The sequence below is a fragment of the Filicampus tigris genome, chromosome 10 (assembly GCF_054856515.1).
Source record: "Filicampus tigris isolate MCC_2025a chromosome 10, RoL_Ftig_1.0, whole genome shotgun sequence".
NCBI lineage: Eukaryota > Metazoa > Chordata > Actinopteri > Syngnathiformes > Syngnathidae > Filicampus > Filicampus tigris.
In genome coordinates this window covers 23,513,313-23,536,268 of record NC_141226.1, presented here as the reverse complement: position 1 = coordinate 23,536,268, position 22,956 = coordinate 23,513,313, and the positions used below count along the sequence as shown (strand labels likewise).

Genomic DNA, 22,956 nt, shown 5'->3' with positions numbered 1-22,956 from the left:
TAAACCTGTTCAATATTTCCATTCGAAAATTCTTGTGGTTGGTCAACACCGGGTTCATCCGAGCCACGGACTCCGCGATTGCGACGTGAAACGGGAGGATAGCCAATTAGTCGTTTGTAAGTGCGGTACGCACACACATTTTGCCCCTCATAATGTATGGAGTTTCCTTTATTTTAAAAATTGGCCTAGATGTCAAAGATCGATCGCCTGCTTTAGACAAAGAGCGGGTTCAAGGATGTAAATAAGTGTTGATTACTTACGATTTACCCTGGCAGCCTTCACGACCGGGCCCCACGCACCTGTAAACAAAAATCAATCGCATGTACTAAATACGTCATGGAGGCCTGCATGTGAACTCCATCCATCCAATTATTTTCTATAGCACTTGCCATTAGCTAATGAGATGTGTGGTACACCCTGGACTGGTTGCCAGCAATTTGCAGGGCACATACAGACAAATAAGCATCCTCACTCACATTTCCACCGATGGACAATTTCTAGTCTCCAATGAACCCAACATGCACGTTTTGGGGAGGAAACCAGAGTTTCCGGAGAAAATCAACAGAGCAAACATGCGCATTCCACACACAGTAAGACCAGAATCTCCGAATCTGAGATTCCAACCCAGAACCGCCAAACTAACAGGCAGATGTGCTAATCACCAGCCCTAAAATAACGGACCATTTATCATATTTACTTTTTTTTTTTTTTTAAATAACTCTTAAAAAAATAAGCAGAATTATTATCCATGTCAAAGCACGATACAGTTAGTGACATCCCATAACAAAAATAGTACTAGACCCGAGCCACTTAGTTTTTGGTCAACAGAAAGTGATGATTAAGTAGTCATTTCCATCATCAAATACTAAATAACACCAGTTTTCATAATCAAACCCAGAAGGGGATGACTCAGAACCATACTCGGTAACTTCAAATGAAACCGCACGCCTTATTATGCGCCAGTAGAACCATGTGATTTCGCCTCGGCCAATCAACAAAGAAAAGTGGTGAGTAAAGTGAAAATATCTGTAGGCTGTAAATAGAAGGGAAGAGTATGTCATCATTTTCAATGTAATGATAATGATTAAAAATGGAAGTTACCAACGCAAAATCAAGTCAATGATGTTTGTTACCCTCGGGTGCAGTTGGGGTGACAGAGCCGGCACACTTTGGTGTCGTCTGCGTACTTCCACACGAGCGAGTCGTCCTCGCCGGGCACGCCTTGAGGACAGCGCGACACGCAGAAGAGTCCGTCCTTGAAGTTGGCGCACTTGGTGCAGTTGGCGGAACCCTGGAAGTGTGCACGACCAAGACGGGCCATGTTAGACGACATACATGGAGCCATCATCCGCAAACTATTTGACCTCACTTGTCATTTTAACGTCGGCTTAGTTGCGGCGGACGTCACAACCGGCAACAATAGCTCACCCGTAAAGCGGCAATAATAATAGACATATAGTATTAAAATTGTCTATTTAGTTAAAACAATACCACACAAATAACACTGGTCAACAGAAAATTATAATCAGAGATGGCCTCAGGTGTCCCTAAATGTAATTTTGACTCTGATGTCAAAAATGGCTTTATTCTGTAGGAGGTTCTTTTCTATCAGGTTGTTTTTGAGTTTGAGTTATATGCCGATTTTACCGTGCGTTGTAATATGTACATCCGGCTTTTCAGAAAATAAAATCCACCGTTTGCTGAACCTAACAAAATACTACGAAAAATATTATTATCATTATTATGAAAACCTGATACGCTAGAGGAAAAAATGAGGATTCAGAATCAGCACAAAAACATCATTGTGAAAAGTGTATTTGCGTCCCTGATCTAAAAATGTGACCAATATTTAATTTAATTACATTAAATATGAATGACTTCATTAGTTGAATGAAAATAAATACTACTTATTAAAATAATGATCTTAAGCTATGGTTTTTAAAGACAGTTTTCAAAAAAAAAGATTAAATATGTGGAAAATAATAATACAAAATAATGAATTTCTTTTTTTTTATAATTACCCCCTTAGATTATTTTATTATGAGTTCAAATACACATTTAAATAGTTATATTTAAAAAAGAATTACAAGATGCGTTACATTAAAATAGGCTGCTTCAGACCAAAATGATCTGACACACAGCAGCGATCTTTCTCATTTTCGATGAATGCCTGAGCATTGCAACCAGCGGCGATGTGTCAAGGAATGTGTACCAGATACGGCACGTAATACAACCACAAAAATTCTTGCTCTATAATTGCTTTTAGTTGGAAGAATTTGGCTGGGGAAGTACAACTACTAGATAAACTTTTTTTTTTTTTCCTTTTTTGCAATAAGGTGCAGGAAGACTTTGTGTAATAGTCTATTTCTCAAACATGTCTGCTTTATCATGCAACAGCGCCGCCGGGCAGGAACCTTCAACATTTGGTTTGCGGCCTAGCCAAGTGTCAAGAGCCAAGTGGAAATCACGTCGCCCCACCCCTTATTCCAACAAACTCTGTCCTCGGGCCACATTGCTTTAATCATTGTGCCGCCCTCCAAGACGTTGACACAGATTTCATGCACCAGAGCTGTTCATTTTTTTAAATGCTCTTTCATCACAAAATTTTTTTTTTTAAAAGTTGAACGACAACAATGCATCCCCACCACATATCTGGATGTAACCGCCTTTTTGCATGATAGAAATGACTTGGATCACTTGAAAAAAGTGTTTTAGTATCGAGGTGTCGCATACTGGAGCGCTGCAAGTCGCCGTCCCGTTCATATGATGACACTCCGGGTGACAAGCCAGGCAGGTTTTCTTCACCACCGCCTCCCGAGGCTCCCTGCAAAGCCGAAGAGGGTTACGTTTGAAGCCGGACTTAATGTTTGACAAACAAACCCATGTGAGAATGTTTGTCTTATTTCAGCCGGACATTTAACCGGCTTGCTTTGTAATAACAAACGGCTCATTAAACATTACACCGGGAAGGGAGTACACTTCAGGGCACATTCTCTTGCCTTACCCCTCCAGGATGTTGCAGGAGTCCACACAGCTGCCGTCGCGACTGTGGTCCCGGCAGGCAAAGCACATGTCCGGGCCGGGACCCCAGCATCCGCTCGCCGTGCACTTACGATCGCACGTATCGTTTCTCTGAGCTGGAAACAAAAACAGAAGCGGATGATCAACTTATCGGTTCAACCCAAACTTTCTCAGCTCTCGCTGTACTTTATTGCATATTTCCAAAACGTACTCATTTGTACAATTTTAAACAAAAAAAAGTTGAACACATTGCATTTTATTTAAAGCAACACTGTGTCGTATGTCAGTTTTTGTTGATTAAGGCGGCGCCATGTGGACAAACGTGGTAGTGTTTTGACGAAAGTCAACCACATTTCCCATGCGCGCCACCGAGTAGTGTGGTGAAATCCTGAGCTCTCGCTGGCCTGCAAGTTGGACTGAATGACATTTCTATTTTCAGTGGCTGTGTGAAAGATGAATAGCGATGAGGTAATGAATCTAATTTTGTTTAAACAATACTTTGTTTTTTTTGTTTGTTTTGGGGCTTCTGCCATGACACCAGTGACAGCGCGTAGACGTTCGAATCGACTTCCGTCCTTATAGCGAAAGGAGGAAGTGAGCATGCCGAAAAGCAATTCAGGTCATTTATATTTTTGGGGGTGTGCCAGGGTTGCTCCCATCCTCCTCAAAGTGGCTTAGTGCCAGTAAAAACGATACAGACCCCACGTCCCCCCCCCTGTCCCCCCGCACCCCCATGACAAAATTCCCACTCAACTACTAAGTTAGTAAGTAAGTCAATGTTTCATCAAAAGAGTTGTGGAAAAAATGTATCAAGGTTGAATTCTTGCCCAGTGCTGCTTTAAAAATCAAACGGTAAAAAAGGAAAATACAGGCTTTGACTATTATTACAAAAAGTTGTGTGTATTCATTACAATTAATATGTTAACTAGCTCATAAACGTGGGGCATGCAAGATACACATGAAATGGTCACGCTTATTTACCGCATTTGTCAGGGTCGGCGTTCTCATTGACGGTCGTGCTCTGGCTGGCGGACTTGAAGAGCGCCTTCCAGTGGCTGACGTTGGTGTAGCAGAGGTTCTGGTTCTTGATGATGACCACGTTGCCGTCGCTGATCTCTTTGAGGGAACGCAGGCCCAAGTAGCTGATGTCCAGCTGGGTCACAACCAGGCTGTGGCTTCCCCTAATAGATGAAAACACATATTTTTGATGACACATCAAAAGTATTTTTTTCAAAATGTCAACATTTTAAAATGATAACGGCGTCCTCTTTACCGCTTGGTCCGTCCTCGAATGATTTCCAAGTTCTCAAAGGGACTGAGGGCATTCATGCTCTTGGTCCACATTTGAATCCACAAGTAACCTGGTGCAGCAACAGTCTTGTCAAGCACGAACACAATAAGTGGAGCTTGTATTAGAAAAACTCTGAAAAAGCTACCGGTTATTTCTTTAACCGTCTTGAACACGTCCAGCTGGGCGGGGTCCATCTTTGGCGTTTTGGTGTATGCGTCCCTGCCAACATCGGTCAGGTTAAAGCTCTGTGTTGCTTGGAGGCTGTTGATGTCGCTGACTTACCCGTGAATGGACGTGCGAATGAAAGCGATGTTGCCGTTGATTTTGGTGCAGTTTTTAAATGAGTCGATGTTGGTGGCGTTGATGGAGAGCGTGTGCATCAGGTGGCCTGTACCCAGTCCATTACACACTGTCGACAATTAAGACAATGGGGTGGTGTTAAAAGCAAGGCGTTGGACTTGTGGTCAGCTAAATCTCAAAAAAAGAAATATAATTGCTCAATGAATACCTCCGCAACGAGATTCTGAGTTGCCTTTGACAGGTATTCACGATTAATCACCATGTTGCAAAATAGAAATAAAGAATGAGTAGAAATTAAAAAAAAAAAAAAAATGTTCCTTGCAAATTATCAATTACAACTGTCAAAAAATAAAAAACAAACTGATCAAAAAAATAGATATAATCTACCCGAGTGAAAAAAATAAATCGACAGCATGATGGGTCGCGCCAAACTATTGTAATGTGATCGTTCCAGGCAAGTTCTTTGTGATAGGAGCTTAGAATAAATAGAAATAACACACAGACTCAAAAGGTTCAAAGAATGCTTGGCCTTTGGACAACAGAAATAGAACAAACGAGAAATTGAAAAATTAAAAAAAAAAAAAAAAGTCAGTAAGAAAGTTCATGGCACGCTCGCATGTGCAATGTACAAACACACCCAACACAAATAAACACAATAATAATACATCAATAATAAACAGCATGAAAAAAATCCACGCTCGCAAAAGAGACATACCGTAACACAATCATTCTGTCGAAGTTATTCCCGAATCATGTTACGCAATAGAAATAAACAAAACAACTACACATAATCCAGCGGGAACAAAAAAATCCAAAGAAATCTGGTTTATGCAAAGACACAGAAATAAATGGACCAAATATAAATTCTCTAGAGTAAAATAATCCATGGCATGCTATGTCAAACCCGCACACACAACAGATTTGTCATCAAATTACTGCGAAGCAATCGATTCCTTGCAAGTTACTAACGACAATTTCCACATTGTACAATAGAAATGAACAGAAATGTAAATAATACAACAAGTCAAAAACAGAGTCCACAGCACACTGTGCTTGTGTCTAAAACGTTCCTCAAAGTTTGGGTTGCACAGTGCCAGCTGGGGGCCTCACCTTTGGGGCACAGTCCATCGCATTTGGCACACTTCCTGACGCCGCCGTCCTCCACCTCATAAGTGTTGCCGCTGCACGTCCGCACGCACGCGCCGTGGTCCGTCACCACATAGTTATCTGCGAGGATTGAGAAACACACCAGCGGTTTTGCTTTTGGGATCGCAGCAGATTGACTGTTTACCGGCTGACGTGACTTAGCGTCGTGGCTCAAGTGAATAATCCCTTTTAAGAGACAGTTGTAGTTTTAAGAGTCTTGCTTTTAGAAAGAAGTCATACTCAAGTGGGGAAAAAAAAGGCTTGCTTTCAAGAAAAAGAAAAAGTCATGTAAAATTATGAGAAAATTAATATTACAAGATAAAAAAAGGCTAGGTTTTATTTTAAATGATGCACCCTTGAGAGGAAAAGTAGCATTCTTTTTTTTTTTTTTTAAGTCTCCAAGATGGGTTCCCCTGAAAACTTAAACACTTGATTTTTTGGGGGGGAGGAAAAAGTCATATTCTGAACCCCAGAAAAAAATCTAAAAAAAAAATGTTTACATATGTGCTCCCACCAAAAAAAAAAAAAAGTTGTATTTTTAGGAAACTCTTAAGAAAAAAGTTGTACTCTCATAAAATGTATTTTTTCAAGAAAAATAAATCAGGACGTTTAAAGTTGTACACTGAGAAAACAGCTTGTATTTTTGGACAAAAGTCTACATTTTTCAAGAAAGACTTACTTTTAGTTTCTAGAAAAAAAGTAGCACTCCTACAAATAAATAAATAAACAACTAAATAAAATTGGCGCTTTTCGACATAATCTTGAGGGCAACAGCCATATATTTAGAAAAAATATATATTTTTCCAACTGCAGTTCCGAATCATACAATGTTGACTGCTTACAGGCCGACGTGACTCAAAACATCGAAGTTAAAGAGAGAAAGAACAGGTGTGACATTAACGTGCACAGAAACTCAATCATTTTCTTTCCTTGTCAACAAAGGTTTATCATTCAACTGGGGAGCACCTAATGTCTAACCACAAACTTGGTCAGGGGCCTTACGCGGGCAGCTCTTGACACAGGTGGCGCCAAAGTTGTACTTCCCGTGCGGGTTGGGTACCAGCTGGTGCTGGTTGGGGTCGTAGCGCATGAGGCCCGGGCAGGAGTCCTTGCACACCCCGTCGTCTTGGAAGTCCCGACAGGCCTGCGGCACAAACATAGCAGAGACTTAATAAAAACACTGCATTCCTCCGCCGCGGACTGCGCGGCGGCCTCGACGCTCCCGGGGCTGAAGAGGCTGCTGCTAAATACACAAGCTAATAACGCTTTAAATAACCCAAGATGGGAGTTTTCAAAGAATTAGCCTCCCATCAGAGAACATAAAACATCCGGGCCCTCGCCGGAAAATAAATCAGTCATTAACGTGCGCAGCTAGTCAGTCGTAATACTAGCTCCAGATTGTATGTAATTCTTGCTAGTACCCGCTAAGGTGAAACTCCGAAGCGGTATTGAATAATGCAATTTGTGGAGCATAAGGGATGAAGTCGTCATTTTTATGACAACCAAGTTGCGATACTATTAAGACACTAAGAAAGTAGTGACTTAACAGAAAAAACAAGGAGAAAGTGAGAAATTTCAGAATTGTGACCCCCCCCCCCGAAAAAGTTGTATTTGTGTCGGCCATGTGTCCAAGTGCCACACACACTCGGTTCAGTGTAAAGTTCAAACGATTAATCAGGAAATAAATCGTTCTCATAAGCCGATAAATGCTTTCCTACCAGGACGAAGTAATCAATCAATCAATCACATTTTATTTATATAGCACTTTTCATACATAAAAATGCAACTCAAAGTGCTTTAAAACATTCAAAGCAAAACATAGAATTATCTTCGCAAAACATAGAATTATCTTATAATCATACAAATAAGAAGCATTTTTCCAGCCATAAAGCCGCAACGTTACAAGATAAAGCAGTTATGTTGGAAAAAAGTTGTCTTTTTCGAGTAGCTCTTATTTCTTAGTTAGTGGTAGTTATCGTACGAGGATAAATGTGTTCTTACGGGAGTAACGTAATAATGCAAAAATAAAAGAATTCCTTTTACGCGGCAAACGGGAAGCTGTAATATTGGCCGTAAAAATCGTGAAAGTAGTCCTATAATCTTCTCACCAGACAGTCGGTGGGTCGGGGTCCCGTGCATCCCGCGGCGCAGTGTTCATTGCAGCAGTCGCTAGGTGAGGGTCCTTTGCACCTCTTGGAGCACTGCTGTGCACAGTTCAGCTTGGTTACTGCGCAAAGGAGCACAATGAAGAAAATGGCGTGAGAAGTCATAAAGTCTTTGTTGCTGTAAACTCATTTGAACACACTCGCTCCTAAAAATTGGGCTTATCTTGAATTTGGGGGGGGGATTTTGACGAATGTCACGGTTATACTATTAACACGGGTGGGCAGTATAAAAAATGTTGCCGGTCTGTCATTCGTCATCCGTCATTTTTCGTGACGAATCGAATTGTAATTATCGGTCGGTCAGTCTGTCAGTCGGACCCCCCAAACAAAAGTCAGCCGATTGATGGACGGTCAGTGACGGATGCGGTTAGTAACGATTACTTTGATGGACGAAAATCTACTTCCGTCGGCGCTTTGTCCGTCATTTTTAACAAGTGTCCCGTCATTCGTCAATCGTCAGCAAAACCGGCGTCCATCAGTGACGGACTGCCCACCTCTGGTTATTAAAACTCACAGGAACTGTTTTAAATTACGGGCGGAATAATACGTTTTCAATGTAGTAGCGGTATCGTAGTCGTAGGGTAGAGTAACGATATCAAGATATCTGGCATGAATAACGAGATATGAAATTTTGTCCATGTCGTTCAGCCCAAGCCTAGCGTAAAGGACAGAAATCATCTTACAAGTTTGACAGTTTTGGGGTCCAGGTGCCCAGCAGGAACTGTTGAAGCAGCTTTTATCACATGTTTTACCTGTAAGAAAAAACAGACACATTTGTCATCATGCCTTAAAGTGGGAGTCAACCCAAACATATTTTTTTTCAAGAATATGTTATACGCAGGCCCACTGGTTGAAACACGGCATTCTGATTCATTTTGCGTTTGTGGAATAAAAGTTAAGCAGCAAAATGCACTTGGTTTTAGCCATCTCCGGGGGCGGCCATTTTGTCATTTCTGTCGACTGAAAATGACATCACAAAACGCTCAGGGTGATGTCATCTTCAGTCGACAGAAGACAAAATGGCCGCCCCCAGAGATGGCTAACAACACTTGTTCCTCAAACGCAATTATTTATCAGAATGCCCCGTTTCAACTAGTGCGCTTGCATAGAACATATTCTTGAAAAAAAAAAAAAAAAAAAAAACATTTGCGTTGACTTTCTCTTGAATCAACGATTAATAATATTCCTCGGTGCATCACTCACAAAGCGGATTGTTGCTAGCCACGGGTGGCAGCTCCATTCTGGGTTTACTGTCCTCGTTAATGATGTCGTACCACTGGATGCTCTCCACGTTGCACAGCTGGTTGTTGCCAAACTTCACACCTCCTTTGATAATTTCTGCAAAAGGCAAACCGTATCAAGAATTTTAATGACGTGATTATTCTCTGAGATAAAGCGGCGAATGTGTTGGCACAGACCTGTGAGGCTGGTCAGAAGGAGCTGGCTGGTGCCCTGACCCGACATTTTGTCATAATTGGCCAGCACGGTCAGGGCGAAGCCTCCCTCGTACAGCGAGTGACCACGAATGATGCGCAGGTTGTCCAACGGGATCCGGGACGCGGTGTTGAGGGCGATGAGCACGTAGCCGCCAACTTCTTCTATCGTCTGGAGAAGCAAAAATGGCAAACGTGCATTTAGATAAATCCACAAATGGTTGGTTATAATTACGAGAATCGTGGATCGGCGTTAAAACATTTAAAGGGGAAGTCAACCCAATGCACCCGATTTTAGCCATCTCAGGGGGCGGCCATTTTGTCACTTCTGTCGACTGATGACATCGCAGTCGCTCAGGGCTCAGGTAATGACCAATCACAGCTCAGCTGTTTTCTGAAGCTGAGCCATGACTGGTTGTTATCTGAGCAACTGTGATGTCATTTTCAGGACCAATGAAACTATGAATAAAGTGTGACTTATAGTCCAAAAAAATGTATTATTGAAATAATTGTTAGTTCAGGGCTCCAGACTGCCCCTAAATGGTGGCATTTTGACCTTAAATTTTGAAACGGTGCAAGAAAATGTTTCATTTGCTCGCGCATGTGCGACCGGTACATTTTTGTTTCTTTTCTTTTAGTTGCTTTTTCTTGCTATTGTTCAATTTTTGCTGCTGAAATATTTCTGCTCCAATATGCTCAATATTCATTTTGCAAGTCGATTTACAGTGTGCACTCCTAAATGTTCGACTTGTGCCCCTAAAATTATAGATTAGGGGCCACTGTCCTCTTTGAAAAAAAAGTTAGTCTGCAGTCCTATAGTTTCAGCATTAAATATACATACACAAATACTGTGTATATATACGCACATATATTGGTTTTATATTTTTGAGAATAGTCTTTAAAAAAAAGTCGCCCATAAATGAAAAATGTCAATTAATCGAGAAATGTTGAGAATTTAAAAAGAGTTTGAATCTTAGCAGACTTAAGACATATCCTTTTGAGAGAAAAAAAGTAATACAGGATTTTGTTTTTCGAGAAAATGATCTACTTTTACAGTTTAAAAGTACAGTTTTAAAGTTTTAACATAAGTTGAACTTCTACGAGAAAAAAAAGTTGTTTTTTTTCTGGGAATTTTATTTATCTTGGATTACATTTTCAAGAATAGTCATTTTTGTGTTGAGGAAGCTCTAAGACAAAAAAAAAAAAAGGACAATAATGAGATATGCTTTTACCCTGAGGAAGGACAAGTCACGGTGTTCCTCCATGTAGGTTACCTCCAGGTTCTCCAGGACCACGGTGCAGTTGCTGTAGGTCTTCACCATGTTCAGGTAGTGGTCTTCTTTGGAGCCCAGCAAGTTTAAGCAGTTGGTGATGCCTTGGCACACTGCCGGGAAAAACACAAACAAACCTCTGTTACTATGGGGCAATGCCACAAATGATTATGGCCCGTATTGCTATCAGTCACAGACACGACACACGCACACACCCACGGGCTTGGGCATTTTCTCCAACTAGTCATAACTTGGCCTGCTTTCATGTAAAAATAGCCACCGTGGGTTGCTTCCACAATTGGAATCAAATACCCACAACAAAGCTCAAAATCTTGCTGCTGGGTGAAAATGAGATGGGCACATTTGTACTGGCAGCAGACGGAAAACTTTTCATCGCTTTGCAAGGTGGCTTGAAGGGGAAACAAATGCTCCATTTTTTTTTTCTTGCGGGAATACATTGTACATGCCAGTACTAGTAAATAAAATAACATTTTAAAAAAGTAAAAAAAAAACACACATTTGAGTAAGCATGGTTTGTTAAAAATGGATCGGTAGGCCCTGCAAATGTATCATGGGTAAGTGAGCAAGATATATTTTTGCCTTCTAAACTGGATTTTGAAAAGTAGTCCGCCAACTGTCGGGAGCCGAACAGACAGTTCGCCGGTTCGCGATGGTGAATTACCAAGGCAGCTAGCTTTTAGCCACTAGCTGCTAACGTGAGTAAGTGACTGCATCCGCCATTAGTTGGCTAGATTAGTGGACCTGACTCATATGTAGCTTGTTTGTACACATATTGACCAACTCTGGTTTTGTCAGTAAATTGAAGTGGTCACAAAAGGCGGTTAGGCATCACATTCATGCTACTTCACACACGCAATGATGTAAACATGGCGGCCCCCGTAGGCCAGTAGCTACAATGTTTTCAAAAAATGTTTGGTTGGTTGCCAGCCAATCGCAGGGCACACAGAGACAAACATCCGCACTCACAATCACACCTAGGGGCAATTTAGAGAATCCAATCAACTTACCATGCATGTTTTTGGAATGTGGGAGGAAACCGGAGTACCCGGAGAAAACCCACACAGGCACGGGGAGAACATGCAGTTAACTGCATCAGATGAAGCAAAAATTCACATTTAAATTATAACAGGAACTTTTGACACCTTGGGTCGTGTTCCCCTTTAAACAACTTTGGAACAAACCTCGGAACGCGCAGGCACTCCGCGCACAGACGGGCTAACCTGAGCTCACCACAGCCAACTACTATACACAGTCACTCACCAGGTTACTGGGAACTGTTTAAAATTGTGAAAAAAATAATGCATCTCTTTTTCTCTTCAAAGAGTGTGAGAGTAGACGCAAATGTAGCTTCGTGTACTGTTGCGTTATTGTTTGAATAAGAACAGCATTCATGATAAGTGCTGACTAAACAAAGCGGGGGACTTTTCACTAGTCTTCCATTGTAGCGTGAGCCGGTCCGACGGGTTCTGAGCGTCACTCAGCAGGAGTCACCCGTGCTGTGTAAAGCCCTCCGCCAGCAACCCACAGTGCCATACATTGCCTCATATTACCGGCACATTTATTAACTGGATAATGGATTTTTTTGCCGGCTCCTTTAAAGTGGAGATTTACGGCTTTGCAAGAAGAGCCAGCGAGCAAAGAGTCTTCCAGATGTGTCGTGGAAATCACGGCACTGCTGTACTGCAAAGTCTCTCGGGCTGCATTCCACAACAGGTTAGCACTTGACTGCCAAACAGACCAAACTATAAAGTCAGCAATTCTTATGCATAGCAAAGTATTCAGTAGATTATATTGGAATATAAAATATTCATATAAATACAACTTAGAAAAAACAAAACATTGCTACAACAATGAAGTCACAATGTTATGGGGAATAAGGCATAATATAACCAGGAAAAAAAAGTTCATCGAATAAACACAAAAGGTTACGAAAATGATCGTTTTTCTTGGAAAGAAGAAGGCATAATCCGATAATAAAATAAGCATTTAACAATAATAAAGATGTATTGAAGCATATTTTCACAGACCAATATATCATTCTTAATAAAGCTCTCTTGGATCGAGTTAAAAACAAATCTACAAGATTGAAGAATTTAAAAAAAAAAAAAACTTTTGACAAAAAATGTATGACAAAGTTTAACATTTTTCTCAAGAAAATGTTATAATCTAATGAAGTTAAAACACTACATGCAAAGGTAGAATTTTATGAGGGGTTTTTTCAAGTATTAAATTGAACTTGAAAGCATCAATGAAAGGGTTGGAATCCTGACAGAATAGACATAATGTCATGTAAAAAAAAAAAAAAAAACATGTATTCTGATGAGAATAAAGGTGCAATTTTAACAGAATAAAGTTTTTCAAGAAAGTTAATTGTATAAGAATAAAGCTAATAGTAAAAATAATTGTTGCAATTTCACACGAATAGCGTAACCATTTTATAATGAGTATGAGTATGAAAAAAGCTGTAATCTTTTGAAGATAATCGAGGGATAAAAATCTGAGTTAAATGTTTTTGAAAAAAGTTCATTTATAAGATAATTTCTTAAAATGTATTATGACGTGAAGACAGTATAAAGTCGCATTTGTTGTCACAGGCCATGCCCAACTTTTAAAGCCGTACACACTCAAAGTCACAGTAGGACGTAATGAGAGTGAGCCCAAGTGGACAATAACAACACCTGCCCCTCACATGCTATTGTTATTGTGCTTAATATTGCAGAATCCAATTTTATCCGATTACGCCATTAATCGACGGGAGCATTGGTATAATACTCGACACTAAAAATATTCAATAACCACAGCCCTACTACGAATCAAGAGGAAAAATGCTCAAATTCGGGACGACTGTCGGCATGTGTGTACCCCATGCGAACCACTGCACTGAATGAGCGGGAATTAGGACGTAAACATCTGCCTGCCGTCGTCCTCCCTCTCCCTCCTCATTAGCTGCTCCCTGAGGGGCCTTGCTGACATGAACCGGGCCAACCGTCCACGACAACTGAAGGCACACTCGGGAGCTTTAAATTAATTAGAGGAGCCACGCGAGATACAATTAGTGCTGTAATTATTCCTCAAGCTAAAGCGGAATAAGCAAAGGGCGAGTACGGTAAATATGTACACACGGCACAGCTGCTTTCCCCCGTTACTACATTATTCCGATTTACAACAAACGGCGGGGCCAGGCGAGTGACGTCAACAAACATCCCCCACCGGCAACCGGGTTAGCTACGCAAGAAGTGGTGCGGTGGAAACAACAAGAAACAAGCGCAACCACGGAGCCGCTTCTGCTTGGCGTGCCTGATTTCATAACGGGCCCTGCAGGTGGTAAAAGGCTTGATAGCCTGGGACCATAAACTCACTTCCTTATTAGGCCGCCACGCACAAAACAAGGTCAGGCTGAATCAACACATGCGCCACCGCTAGCTTGCAGCACTGGGCTGATGAGATTTTTCCCAACTGGGCCCAACAGCTGCACAATCCAGTGACAACCAAAAATTCACACTTATATATTGAAGCTAAGTTTTAAATGGCGTGGTGTATTATCTTTGTAAAGGCTGGATTTGTTTTATATTGTTCTTGTATTGTGTGTCAGTAGAAGAAGGTGGTGGGATCTGTGGCCTGTGGACAATATACCCGCAAATTTTGTCATATTACCAAAAAGTCGTGTTTCATTTTTCAGAGAACAAGATTTATACTGCAATCTTATAAAGAACACCCTCCCCCAATGAGAAAAAAAAGTGGGAACGTTAAGAAAAAAAATGATATTTTTCCACCGAAAAAAGTTGTCATTTTACAAGAAAAACAATACAACAGAAAATCACATTTTTTATTAGATGTTGAACCCTAACGAGAATAATAAATTAAAAAGTCCTTTTTTTGAAGAAAACAGTATCAAGAAGAAAAAAATCCAAGAAAGGTGTAATAAAGTCGTTTACATGTTATTTGTAAATCATAATCTTGAGAGGAAGAAAAAAAATGGAGGAAAAAAAACATTCTGAAAAAAAAATCATCTTTTAATAATTACACTGAACATATAAAAATAATTTCATGACCAAGGTGTTTTTTTGTATAATTTAAACATATTTTGTGTTTACCTTTTTACCTTTTATTGAATGACATTTTCGTTTATTTCATTGTTTTTTTCTGTATTGATTGTAATGTTTGTTTTTTTTGTTTAATGTTTGACATTTTTTACTATTATTTAATGATTTGTTTTCTTTTTTATTCAATAGACTCTAACTTCTCATTGCTGAAGCGCTTTAAAAAGGAACACCTAAAACAAACATTGTAAAAAAAGCGCTATAGAATGCAGTTGTACCTTTTAAGAAAGTGGCCAGTGAGTGTACATGTGGTTGTGTACGGTTTGTCCAATTACGGCTAGAACAAGAAAACAGATTGTACTTATCTGCAGTAGAAAAAAAAAAACAATTGGGTGTTTTCCATTATACACAAGACACATTTGACTCAAAGCTACCTGTTGCACAGTACATGGGCGGGGCTTGTGCTGACGTCAGTAAGAGTGTAACAGAGACCAATTAGCAATTGCTTCACTTAAGGAGTGGCTCTGAGTACACTGTGTGTGTGTGTGTGTGTGTGCATGCATTGAGATTATTGACCCATGAGCAGCCAATATGATAAAGCAAACCATCTTTGCTTTGATTAATCCCCTAGTCACGGGTGTTTACTCGGCTTAACTTTGGAAGTCAAGGGTGTGTGGCCAGGTATTTGTTTCTCGAGGCAACGGGATCAATGAGTGTGCCTGTATACACAAAAGGAAATTGCATCAGGTTTTTTTGTTTTTTGTTTTTTGCTTGACAGTCAAATAAAGCGGGTAAATAGACTCAGTCCATCAAGAGTTGGAGCAAGCGTGGACTTCACAAAGATAACAATCCAAACCATGAGTGCACAATTGTTACACGACCACAGTGACGGGGTCACACTGAAACAAAATATAGTTTATATCATAGAATGAGAATAACAACAGCATTTTGAAAGGTTAATTAAGTTCCTTTCCCAATAAAATAATCAGAGCTTTTAGGAGATTAAAGTCCTAATGTTATCACAATAAGTATTTTCCTATTTTCCAAGAAGAAAGCATTGTAATCAAAATATTTTCGGGAGAATATGTAGGTTTACAAGGATAAAGTCATAAAGTCAAGTTGTATTAAATAATTAATTTTTGTTGGTGTGTATTTTGGGAAAAATGTCCTCATCTTCAAGGTGATCATTATAATTCTATAAGAATAAGGCTGTAATATTATGAAAAAAAAAAAAAAAAGTAATTCAGGGAAAAAAAATGCTATCATGAGAGAACAAAGTAACTTTAAAGAGAAGAAATGTGCATTATTACCAAAAAGTATTTTTGTGAAAAAATCGTAACCCTTTGACGAAGGAAATTGTCAGGTTATGAGATGAAATAACATTACAAATAACATTTCTTCATGAAAACAGTCGTAAAGTAGTACCGTAATTGTACGAGAATGAAGCTGCAATATCACAAAATGGAATCAGCTATATATCAATAAAGTAATCAAGATCATTTTAAGAGAAACAAAAAAACAGATTCCAAGGGTAAAGTAATCATTTTACACAAAAATATTTTCTCTAAAATAATTTCCTTACAAAGGATGAAGCCATAATTATACAAGAGTTAAATAAATATGCAACAGAATATATCTGAATAAAGTAGTCACGATTAAGATCGGATTTTTCAGGGGGGAAAAAAAAATTGCAACGTAAACCATGTAAACTCAAAATGCAAAAAAATGATCCAACGAAACATTTGTCGACTGGCTTCATGTTGTTAGTTGCGCATGAGAAACGTGGCATGCAGCAAGCTTTCCCAATGTTACCAAAATTGCGCAGGGTTGCGTGCGAGTTCTCGTTATGATGCAAGTGGTGCTGATTTATCTGATCTTCTTCCATCTGTAACCCAACACGCATTCTGATCTCTAGGTGGACACTACCCCAAGCAAAACTCAACTGTGATAACTGGGAGATTTACTGCAAACACTGTAGGCCAGAAAACTAAAAAGCTCAATTCTAACACGGCCCGAGTGGGACATAAATACACAATAGCTCTCAATTACACCTCTCAAACAACACTGTGTTTTCCGACAAAACGATGAAAGTCCACCAACTCAAACCGCGGCTTTCCTGGGACGCAGGCAATAACCCGTCAAACGGCTTCTTTTGGCCATCCAATACGCACTTAAATCAAGGCGAGTTTTATGAGCGAGCCGCTTCCTCTCGTCCGCTAGCGGCAATCGAATTACGCAGCCTCCAGAGGCTGCTCATTCAATTATGTGAAAACATATACATAATCAAAGGAGGATGCTAACTGACATTCTTGTTGATTTCCCAGTCAACACCATTAGCAGGTTATGCAACCTGTCTTCAGTCTGGTATCAGATTGCCTCATTGAGGGCTGAATCATCACACCGTTCTCTGCGTACCTCTTAAAAAGATGCCCTGTATATAAACGTACATAAAAGCAACACCATCTTTGTCTTTAGGCAGCTGTTACGCCGTGTGTAACGCCCATTACTGCCCCCTGCAGAACTGGAGTGGACCTACAAATGACTGAAGACCATGTAAGACCTTTTTTTTTTTTTTTTTTTATTATTATTCTTGCTACCATCATGTGTTGAGGTCTTTACAGAAACACACCGCTTCTTTGTGGAAAATGTTAACAAACACATCTCCCCGCCCAGTAAATGCCAACCACAAACCAAAGTGACACCTGGGATTGTGTTTGATTGGAGTAAATAAAGGCCCCCAGCCTTGAGGAAATGTGCATTTAGCTGGTGTCCAGTGAATTTTTGTTGTTGTCGCTTTATGAGCATGCTTTGAAAAGTATCGATATCCCGCTCGCTTTAAAAAGGGAAATACATTCTTCCTTTATGAGAGAGAGGCCTCGGGCCCTGACAGCAAACGCCTCTGTGCCTTGGAAAGGGAAGAAAAAGGTGGGAGGAGTGCAATAAAGGACTGGAGGATTAAAAAGAAGAATAAAAGAAACACAAGCCTCCTCTGACATGTCAGGAAGTTGCTCTTCACGCTGGATCCGCTCCAGGCGGCTACCCTGTGATGCTGGACCAGATGGTAGCTGATTCTCGTCTCCGGGGGAAGAGGAGGATGGACGGAATCTAACATTACGCACTACTGAGGACAGGAAGTGATGGAAAGGGGGTGGGGGGGGTGGGGGAGGGGTGCAAAGGTCTCCAAAGTAGAAAAGCGCGGTCGTAGATGGCATCCTTCGATTGTTTATTGCTATTGTATATGTCAGCAAGGTCATCAAAACAGAATGCTGGAAAAACAATTTGAAAAAAATCAATGCTTTTGTGACCTTTTTTAAATTGAATTGAATTTTATTCTAATTTAAATAATTCCCTTTCCTTACCTATCAAACACTTTGATAATCCTCCAGTTGCGTGATTGTACCCTAATTTTGGGACCATGTTCATTTGATAGATGTAGCATTATTATGCTAGGTTCAAAGCGTTGTCTTGCACGCTTTTGTTCGCCGTGCACACGGGGGTTGAAATGGTTCAAATGGATCACAACAGGGGCTCCCTGAAGGTTGGACAAAAAAACAAGTTTGAACACAGTGGTTTGTGGTTAAGCTAAAAGTGGGCTGAAGCTGTTGGTTGTGAGGTCAAACTTCTTTTTTTTTTTTTTCCATCTTTAACTTTGGACAGAAGTTAACCTATGAGTCTTTCCCCGGAAGACTAACGATGGGTCACCCATCTGGAATACACAAGCCCATTGCAAGCGTTAGATAAAGCTCTACAAGACCAAACAAGGAAGACGTGTTTGAAAGTGCGTGAGACACTGCAGATGCTTTTTGGCTCTGCTAATTTAATGTTTGGGCTCTAACCCAGCTTGAGGAAGCTGGATTTCAAAGGGGATGCACAAGGTGTGCTCACACTTCCTCACTCTGGGACGGCTCTTCCACGTAATGTTCCATCAAATCCAACAAATCCAATGGAAGCGCCGGTTGGATAATTCTGGATATTTTATGACATGAGGAGGCACACAGGAAGCACTGCAACTAAAATAAAATCATAATGTTCAATGAATACCTCGCTTTGACATGCTCATTAAAAATATCACTATTATGATCCCTGCGAAGGAAGTAATCATTTCCCCTGCTCAAACGCAGCATGGCTGAAGGCTGAAGTTGACCAACGAATTTATTGGTTTACGACATGGAACCAGAGACGTGAACAAAGTTGCGCTGACAGCAGTCGTCGCCACACATCTAATTATCTGAATTGCTAAAGCCACACCAGCTGCTCGACCGCTCGAGTAGGGTTGAGATTTGATAAGAATTTAGCAATTCCGATTCCATTATCGATCCTGCTTATCAGTCCACTTTGTTAATAATTCGAATTGGGAGAAGGAATTATATAATACAAATGGACTTGTCGGCTCAGCAAGCTAACAGAGTTATAATAATCCAGCGAATCTCAGAAGGGAAAATCGTGTTTCTTTGTGGCGAGATGTAGCGTCGTGGGCCGGCTTTTCAGAATCAACCGATTTGTCATCCTTTTTCAGACTTGGGTGGGGTCTGCGACGTTGAGACAAAGATAATCCGATCCCTTCTCCAAGTTCAATGGCATTTTGGAACCAGCTGGAGAGTCGCTGGAGACTTGGCGGAGCAGCAAGCGAACAGAGTTACAATAATCCAGCGTAAAGTACGCACGAGCAGCGACTCGTGTAAAGAATTACTTGTGAAATACGTCATATAATACCCGTTACAAAGTCCTGCCTTCTGCTAGTTCTCTCATCGAAGGCTGCCTTTTCAGAATCTACCAGTTCGGTGTTGTTGTTCAGCCTCGGTGGAGCTCCGCAGACCTTTGCGTACAGTTTTTTATTGGATTTTCAAGTATTAGGCTTTTTTGGTTTTACATAAAGTGGAAGTCAACCCAAACCTATTTTTTTGAAGAATATGTTCGATGCAGGCCTACTAGTTGAAACACAGCATTCTGATTAGTATTGCGTTTGTGGCGTAAGAGTTAATCCACTCATTTTTAGCCATCTCTGGGGGCGGCCATTTTCTCACTTCTGTCGACTGAAAATGACATCACACACCGTGGTCTGTGATGTCATTTTCAGTGACAAAACGGCCGCCCTCCGAGATGGCTAAAAACGGATGCATTTGGCTGCTTCATATCAATCATATTGCCTTGTTTCAACTAGTGGGCCTGCATAGAACATATTCTTGAAAAAATAGGTTTGGGTTGACTTCCCCCTTTTAAACTACAGGATTCTTTTTCTCATCTGTTACATGAATAATGGTAACACTACCAAGTTGAGTTGGCGCCTCTCTCTAGAGAAGCTTCCCCTTCATGATTCAAATCATCAACAACAACAACAACAACTGCAAAAGAAAGCTGACAGCAGATACACAAAAACACTAAGCGGACGAGCATTGAGCAGCCTTGGCCAGATATGTCCGACAGGAGTTCTAGCATCCTCTCAATGTAAAAAAAAAAAAAAGACAAACCCCAAGGCACGTGACTAAGGAAGAAAAGTTTTATTTTAGATGATTAATTCCACAGTTACTGACTCACCGGATGCTCTTTTGTTGGTTATCATTTGAGCTGCTTGGTGAATTATCAACACACAATGTGTAACTGTGGATTCTCTGCTTCAATGGCAGAAAGGGGACAAATACACCTTATTGTGAGTGAACTTGGGCCCCGAGTTCATTTATTCGCATTATGTATACACAGCTGGGCTACGGCTCGGCTCGGCTCAACTCATCCGCGTAGTATATCATCAGCCGGATAAATCTCCCACAAGTCCATTAGTCCAGCACGGAGGTCCCGCAAACAATCTCACTCCTGTGCTATTCAAAACTCACATGCCCAACCCCGCACCCCCCCCCCCCCCCCCCCCGTCCCCCCCGCGCCTATAACGTCCACCCCAATTTAACATTCCAATAATGCACCCACCATTCTCTTAAAAAACAGCCCACTTCCTCCCCGACATCCACACATTCTCCCGGCCAAGAGACCCCCCCTCCCCCTCCCCCCCGGCCCCCATCCACCTTTCCCTGTTAAAGTCATACTCCTCTTCATTCCCACAGGAAGCAAGAGAGGAAGGCCGGGAGAGGGAGTGGGCGGCCAGCACGCTTCTGCTAACTCACTCCTCAACACCCCCCCTTAAAAAAAAAAAAAAGAAAATAATTAAAAAGAAAAAAAAAAAAAGAAAAAATCAAACTGTCACAGAAGCATGAGCAGGGGAGGGAAAACAACAACCCACAGGCGAAAAACAGGACTCGTACGTTTCACACACACCATTCCGGCAGCTGTGATTTGGGAATCCCCTGTTGGTTTGTTTCTAGCATTCCTGGTCTGAGGCCCAGGTTGGAGCACATCAACACAACAGATAACTCCTCACTCCAGCGAAACAAAAAAAGCCCTAATCAGCCTTTTCCACTGAAGAGCTTTCTTATTTTTAGAGCGAGCGCTGACAAGCTCATTTCTGCCGACAGCTCCGCCGCTGCTTCGGCGACTCATCCTCGTCGCAAGAGGCCCCATAAAAGGAATATTCCGCAAAAAGCCCCCGGGAAGGTTGGAGAGAGGCGAGCTTTACTCAGCCCTTACTCACCATCTCAACCTCTGCTTTACACATCAGCGGGCCGTTAAATCCGCCGATGAGTGGATGCTTCTGGGAGAGTGGCTCAGAACACCCGAGGAACGAGTATCGTCCTTTTTTTTTTTTTTTCTTTTGAAGACAGCTTTTGTTCTCACCAAAACTGTGACCAATTTAATTTACACAAGCAAGCAAAGAAGAGAGTTTTTAGTAAGCGCCCTCCTCATGACACATCAAGCTGATATGTTTGTAATGCAGCAGGCAGCGTGCCACTGCCAAGACTCGGGGGGCCCCCTCTCTGTTAAAATCGGCAAAGGATTTTCCACCAGAGCTGTGTGAAGAACAGCAAATGGAGCGTTGACAATCAGTGCCGGGGAGTTGGAAAAGTGCGTTAAAAAGTTGGAAAAGAGCATTCATAGTCATTACTGCTTCGTGCTGTGACGAGACATGACCTCTTCCTCTAGTTATAGTCTGTACTCCGGCAGCAGCATGTTAGGACAGCCGGGGAAGTAGCAAAGCAACGCAAATAGTTATTTTGGAAGGGGAAACAAGCTCTTCCTATAGTTCTGCTTAAAATTCAGGTGACGGCATTTTGAACACGAAAACTCGAAAACTCACCCGACTGCAGTCATTAATGATCATGCGAGTTAGAGAAGTAAGGCAATTATAGTGGTCGTTTGTGACGTAACAAGAAATATGATCTCGTCTGGTAAAGCTAGTCTCTACTTGGGCCGCATCGACTTGGGCCAGCTGCGCAGTAAGAAAAGTAAGGTGATTATAATACTTATCGCACAAGAAATATGATCAGGTATCAGCATTGTCCAGTCTAAGCACGGACGAATGCGGCGATAGCCAACAAATTTTACTTGTGGGCCCAATATAGGGTCGTTATGACCGCGAAACCATAAAAATGCATATTCACCTCATCGGATTATCATGAGTTTAGTTTGTTTGTTTGTTCAGCTATTTTTTTGAGTCATTTTAATAAGTGAAGACAATTTTGGTACATATTTTAGCTCGAAACATGAAGTAGACACACATGATTTGATATGCTGGGCCGGATGTGGCCCTCACACCTTGACACTATTGTATTACAGTTGAACCTCGAGTTAGGAAGGTCTCCATTTACAAAGAATTCGAGTCATGCACACATTTTTCCTAGAAAAATTACATCTATTTCATAATATTCACGCTATACAAATACAAACTCTCTTGGCATGGACTAGTGGATGGATATATGTTGCGCTTTATCTCTCTTTTGTAAAAAACAACCCAAAAAAATGGGCTGTTTTGTACAAAACAATGCAAGAAAGTGGGTCAGATTGACCCAATTTGTCTATCGGTCCATTTTTGACCCAAAATGGTGTTATTTTTAACCCAACTGTTTTTAGAGTTTACAAATTACCAAAATAAATTTGTTTGGATTTCATCTTTTAACAATGACAATGTGACGTTCCACTTAATTATTTTTTTCAGGGCAGAAAAAGACAAGTTTCACTAGATTGGTGTGCCACAATCAACCATTGAATTGGAAAGGAAACAGATAATAAAAAAAACTTGAACTTGAATCATCTTATCATGGAAGAAGACTAATTTTTCAAAGGAGGAGGTGTAAGTTGATGAGCAATAAATAGGTGTCATGTTTTTTTAAGTGTTTTATTAGTTTACAACAGTGCGTTTTCAGATTTTTATGTTGCATTGTATTT

General features: G+C 40.9%; 1 protein-coding gene across 3 annotated transcripts in view; it reads right to left on the bottom strand.

Annotated features, from left to right (window-relative positions):
* egfra (epidermal growth factor receptor a (erythroblastic leukemia viral (v-erb-b) oncogene homolog, avian)) overlaps positions 1–22,956 on the bottom strand; it is a 46,898-nt gene that overhangs the window by 11,832 nt on the left and 12,110 nt on the right. For 2 of the 3 annotated variants that reach the window (XM_086042740.1, XM_086042743.1), the window contains exons 2-15: positions 10,589–10,740; positions 9,342–9,528; positions 9,127–9,261; positions 8,607–8,675; positions 7,867–7,985; positions 6,761–6,902; positions 5,723–5,839; positions 4,595–4,721; positions 4,295–4,531; positions 4,003–4,202; positions 3,005–3,137; positions 2,734–2,824; positions 1,134–1,291; positions 261–299 (exon numbers count right to left, since the gene is read on the bottom strand). In XM_086042740.1, coding sequence (XP_085898866.1) covers positions 261–299; positions 1,134–1,291; positions 2,734–2,824; positions 3,005–3,137; positions 4,003–4,202; positions 4,295–4,531; positions 4,595–4,721; positions 5,723–5,839; positions 6,761–6,902; positions 7,867–7,985; positions 8,607–8,675; positions 9,127–9,261; positions 9,342–9,528; positions 10,589–10,740 — 1,906 coding nt within the window. The remainder of the gene's footprint in view (positions 1–260; positions 300–1,133; positions 1,292–2,733; positions 2,825–3,004; positions 3,138–4,002; positions 4,203–4,294; positions 4,532–4,594; positions 4,722–5,722; positions 5,840–6,760; positions 6,903–7,866; positions 7,986–8,606; positions 8,676–9,126; positions 9,262–9,341; positions 9,529–10,588; positions 10,741–22,956) is intronic. The other variant, XM_086042742.1, reaches the window with a different exon arrangement.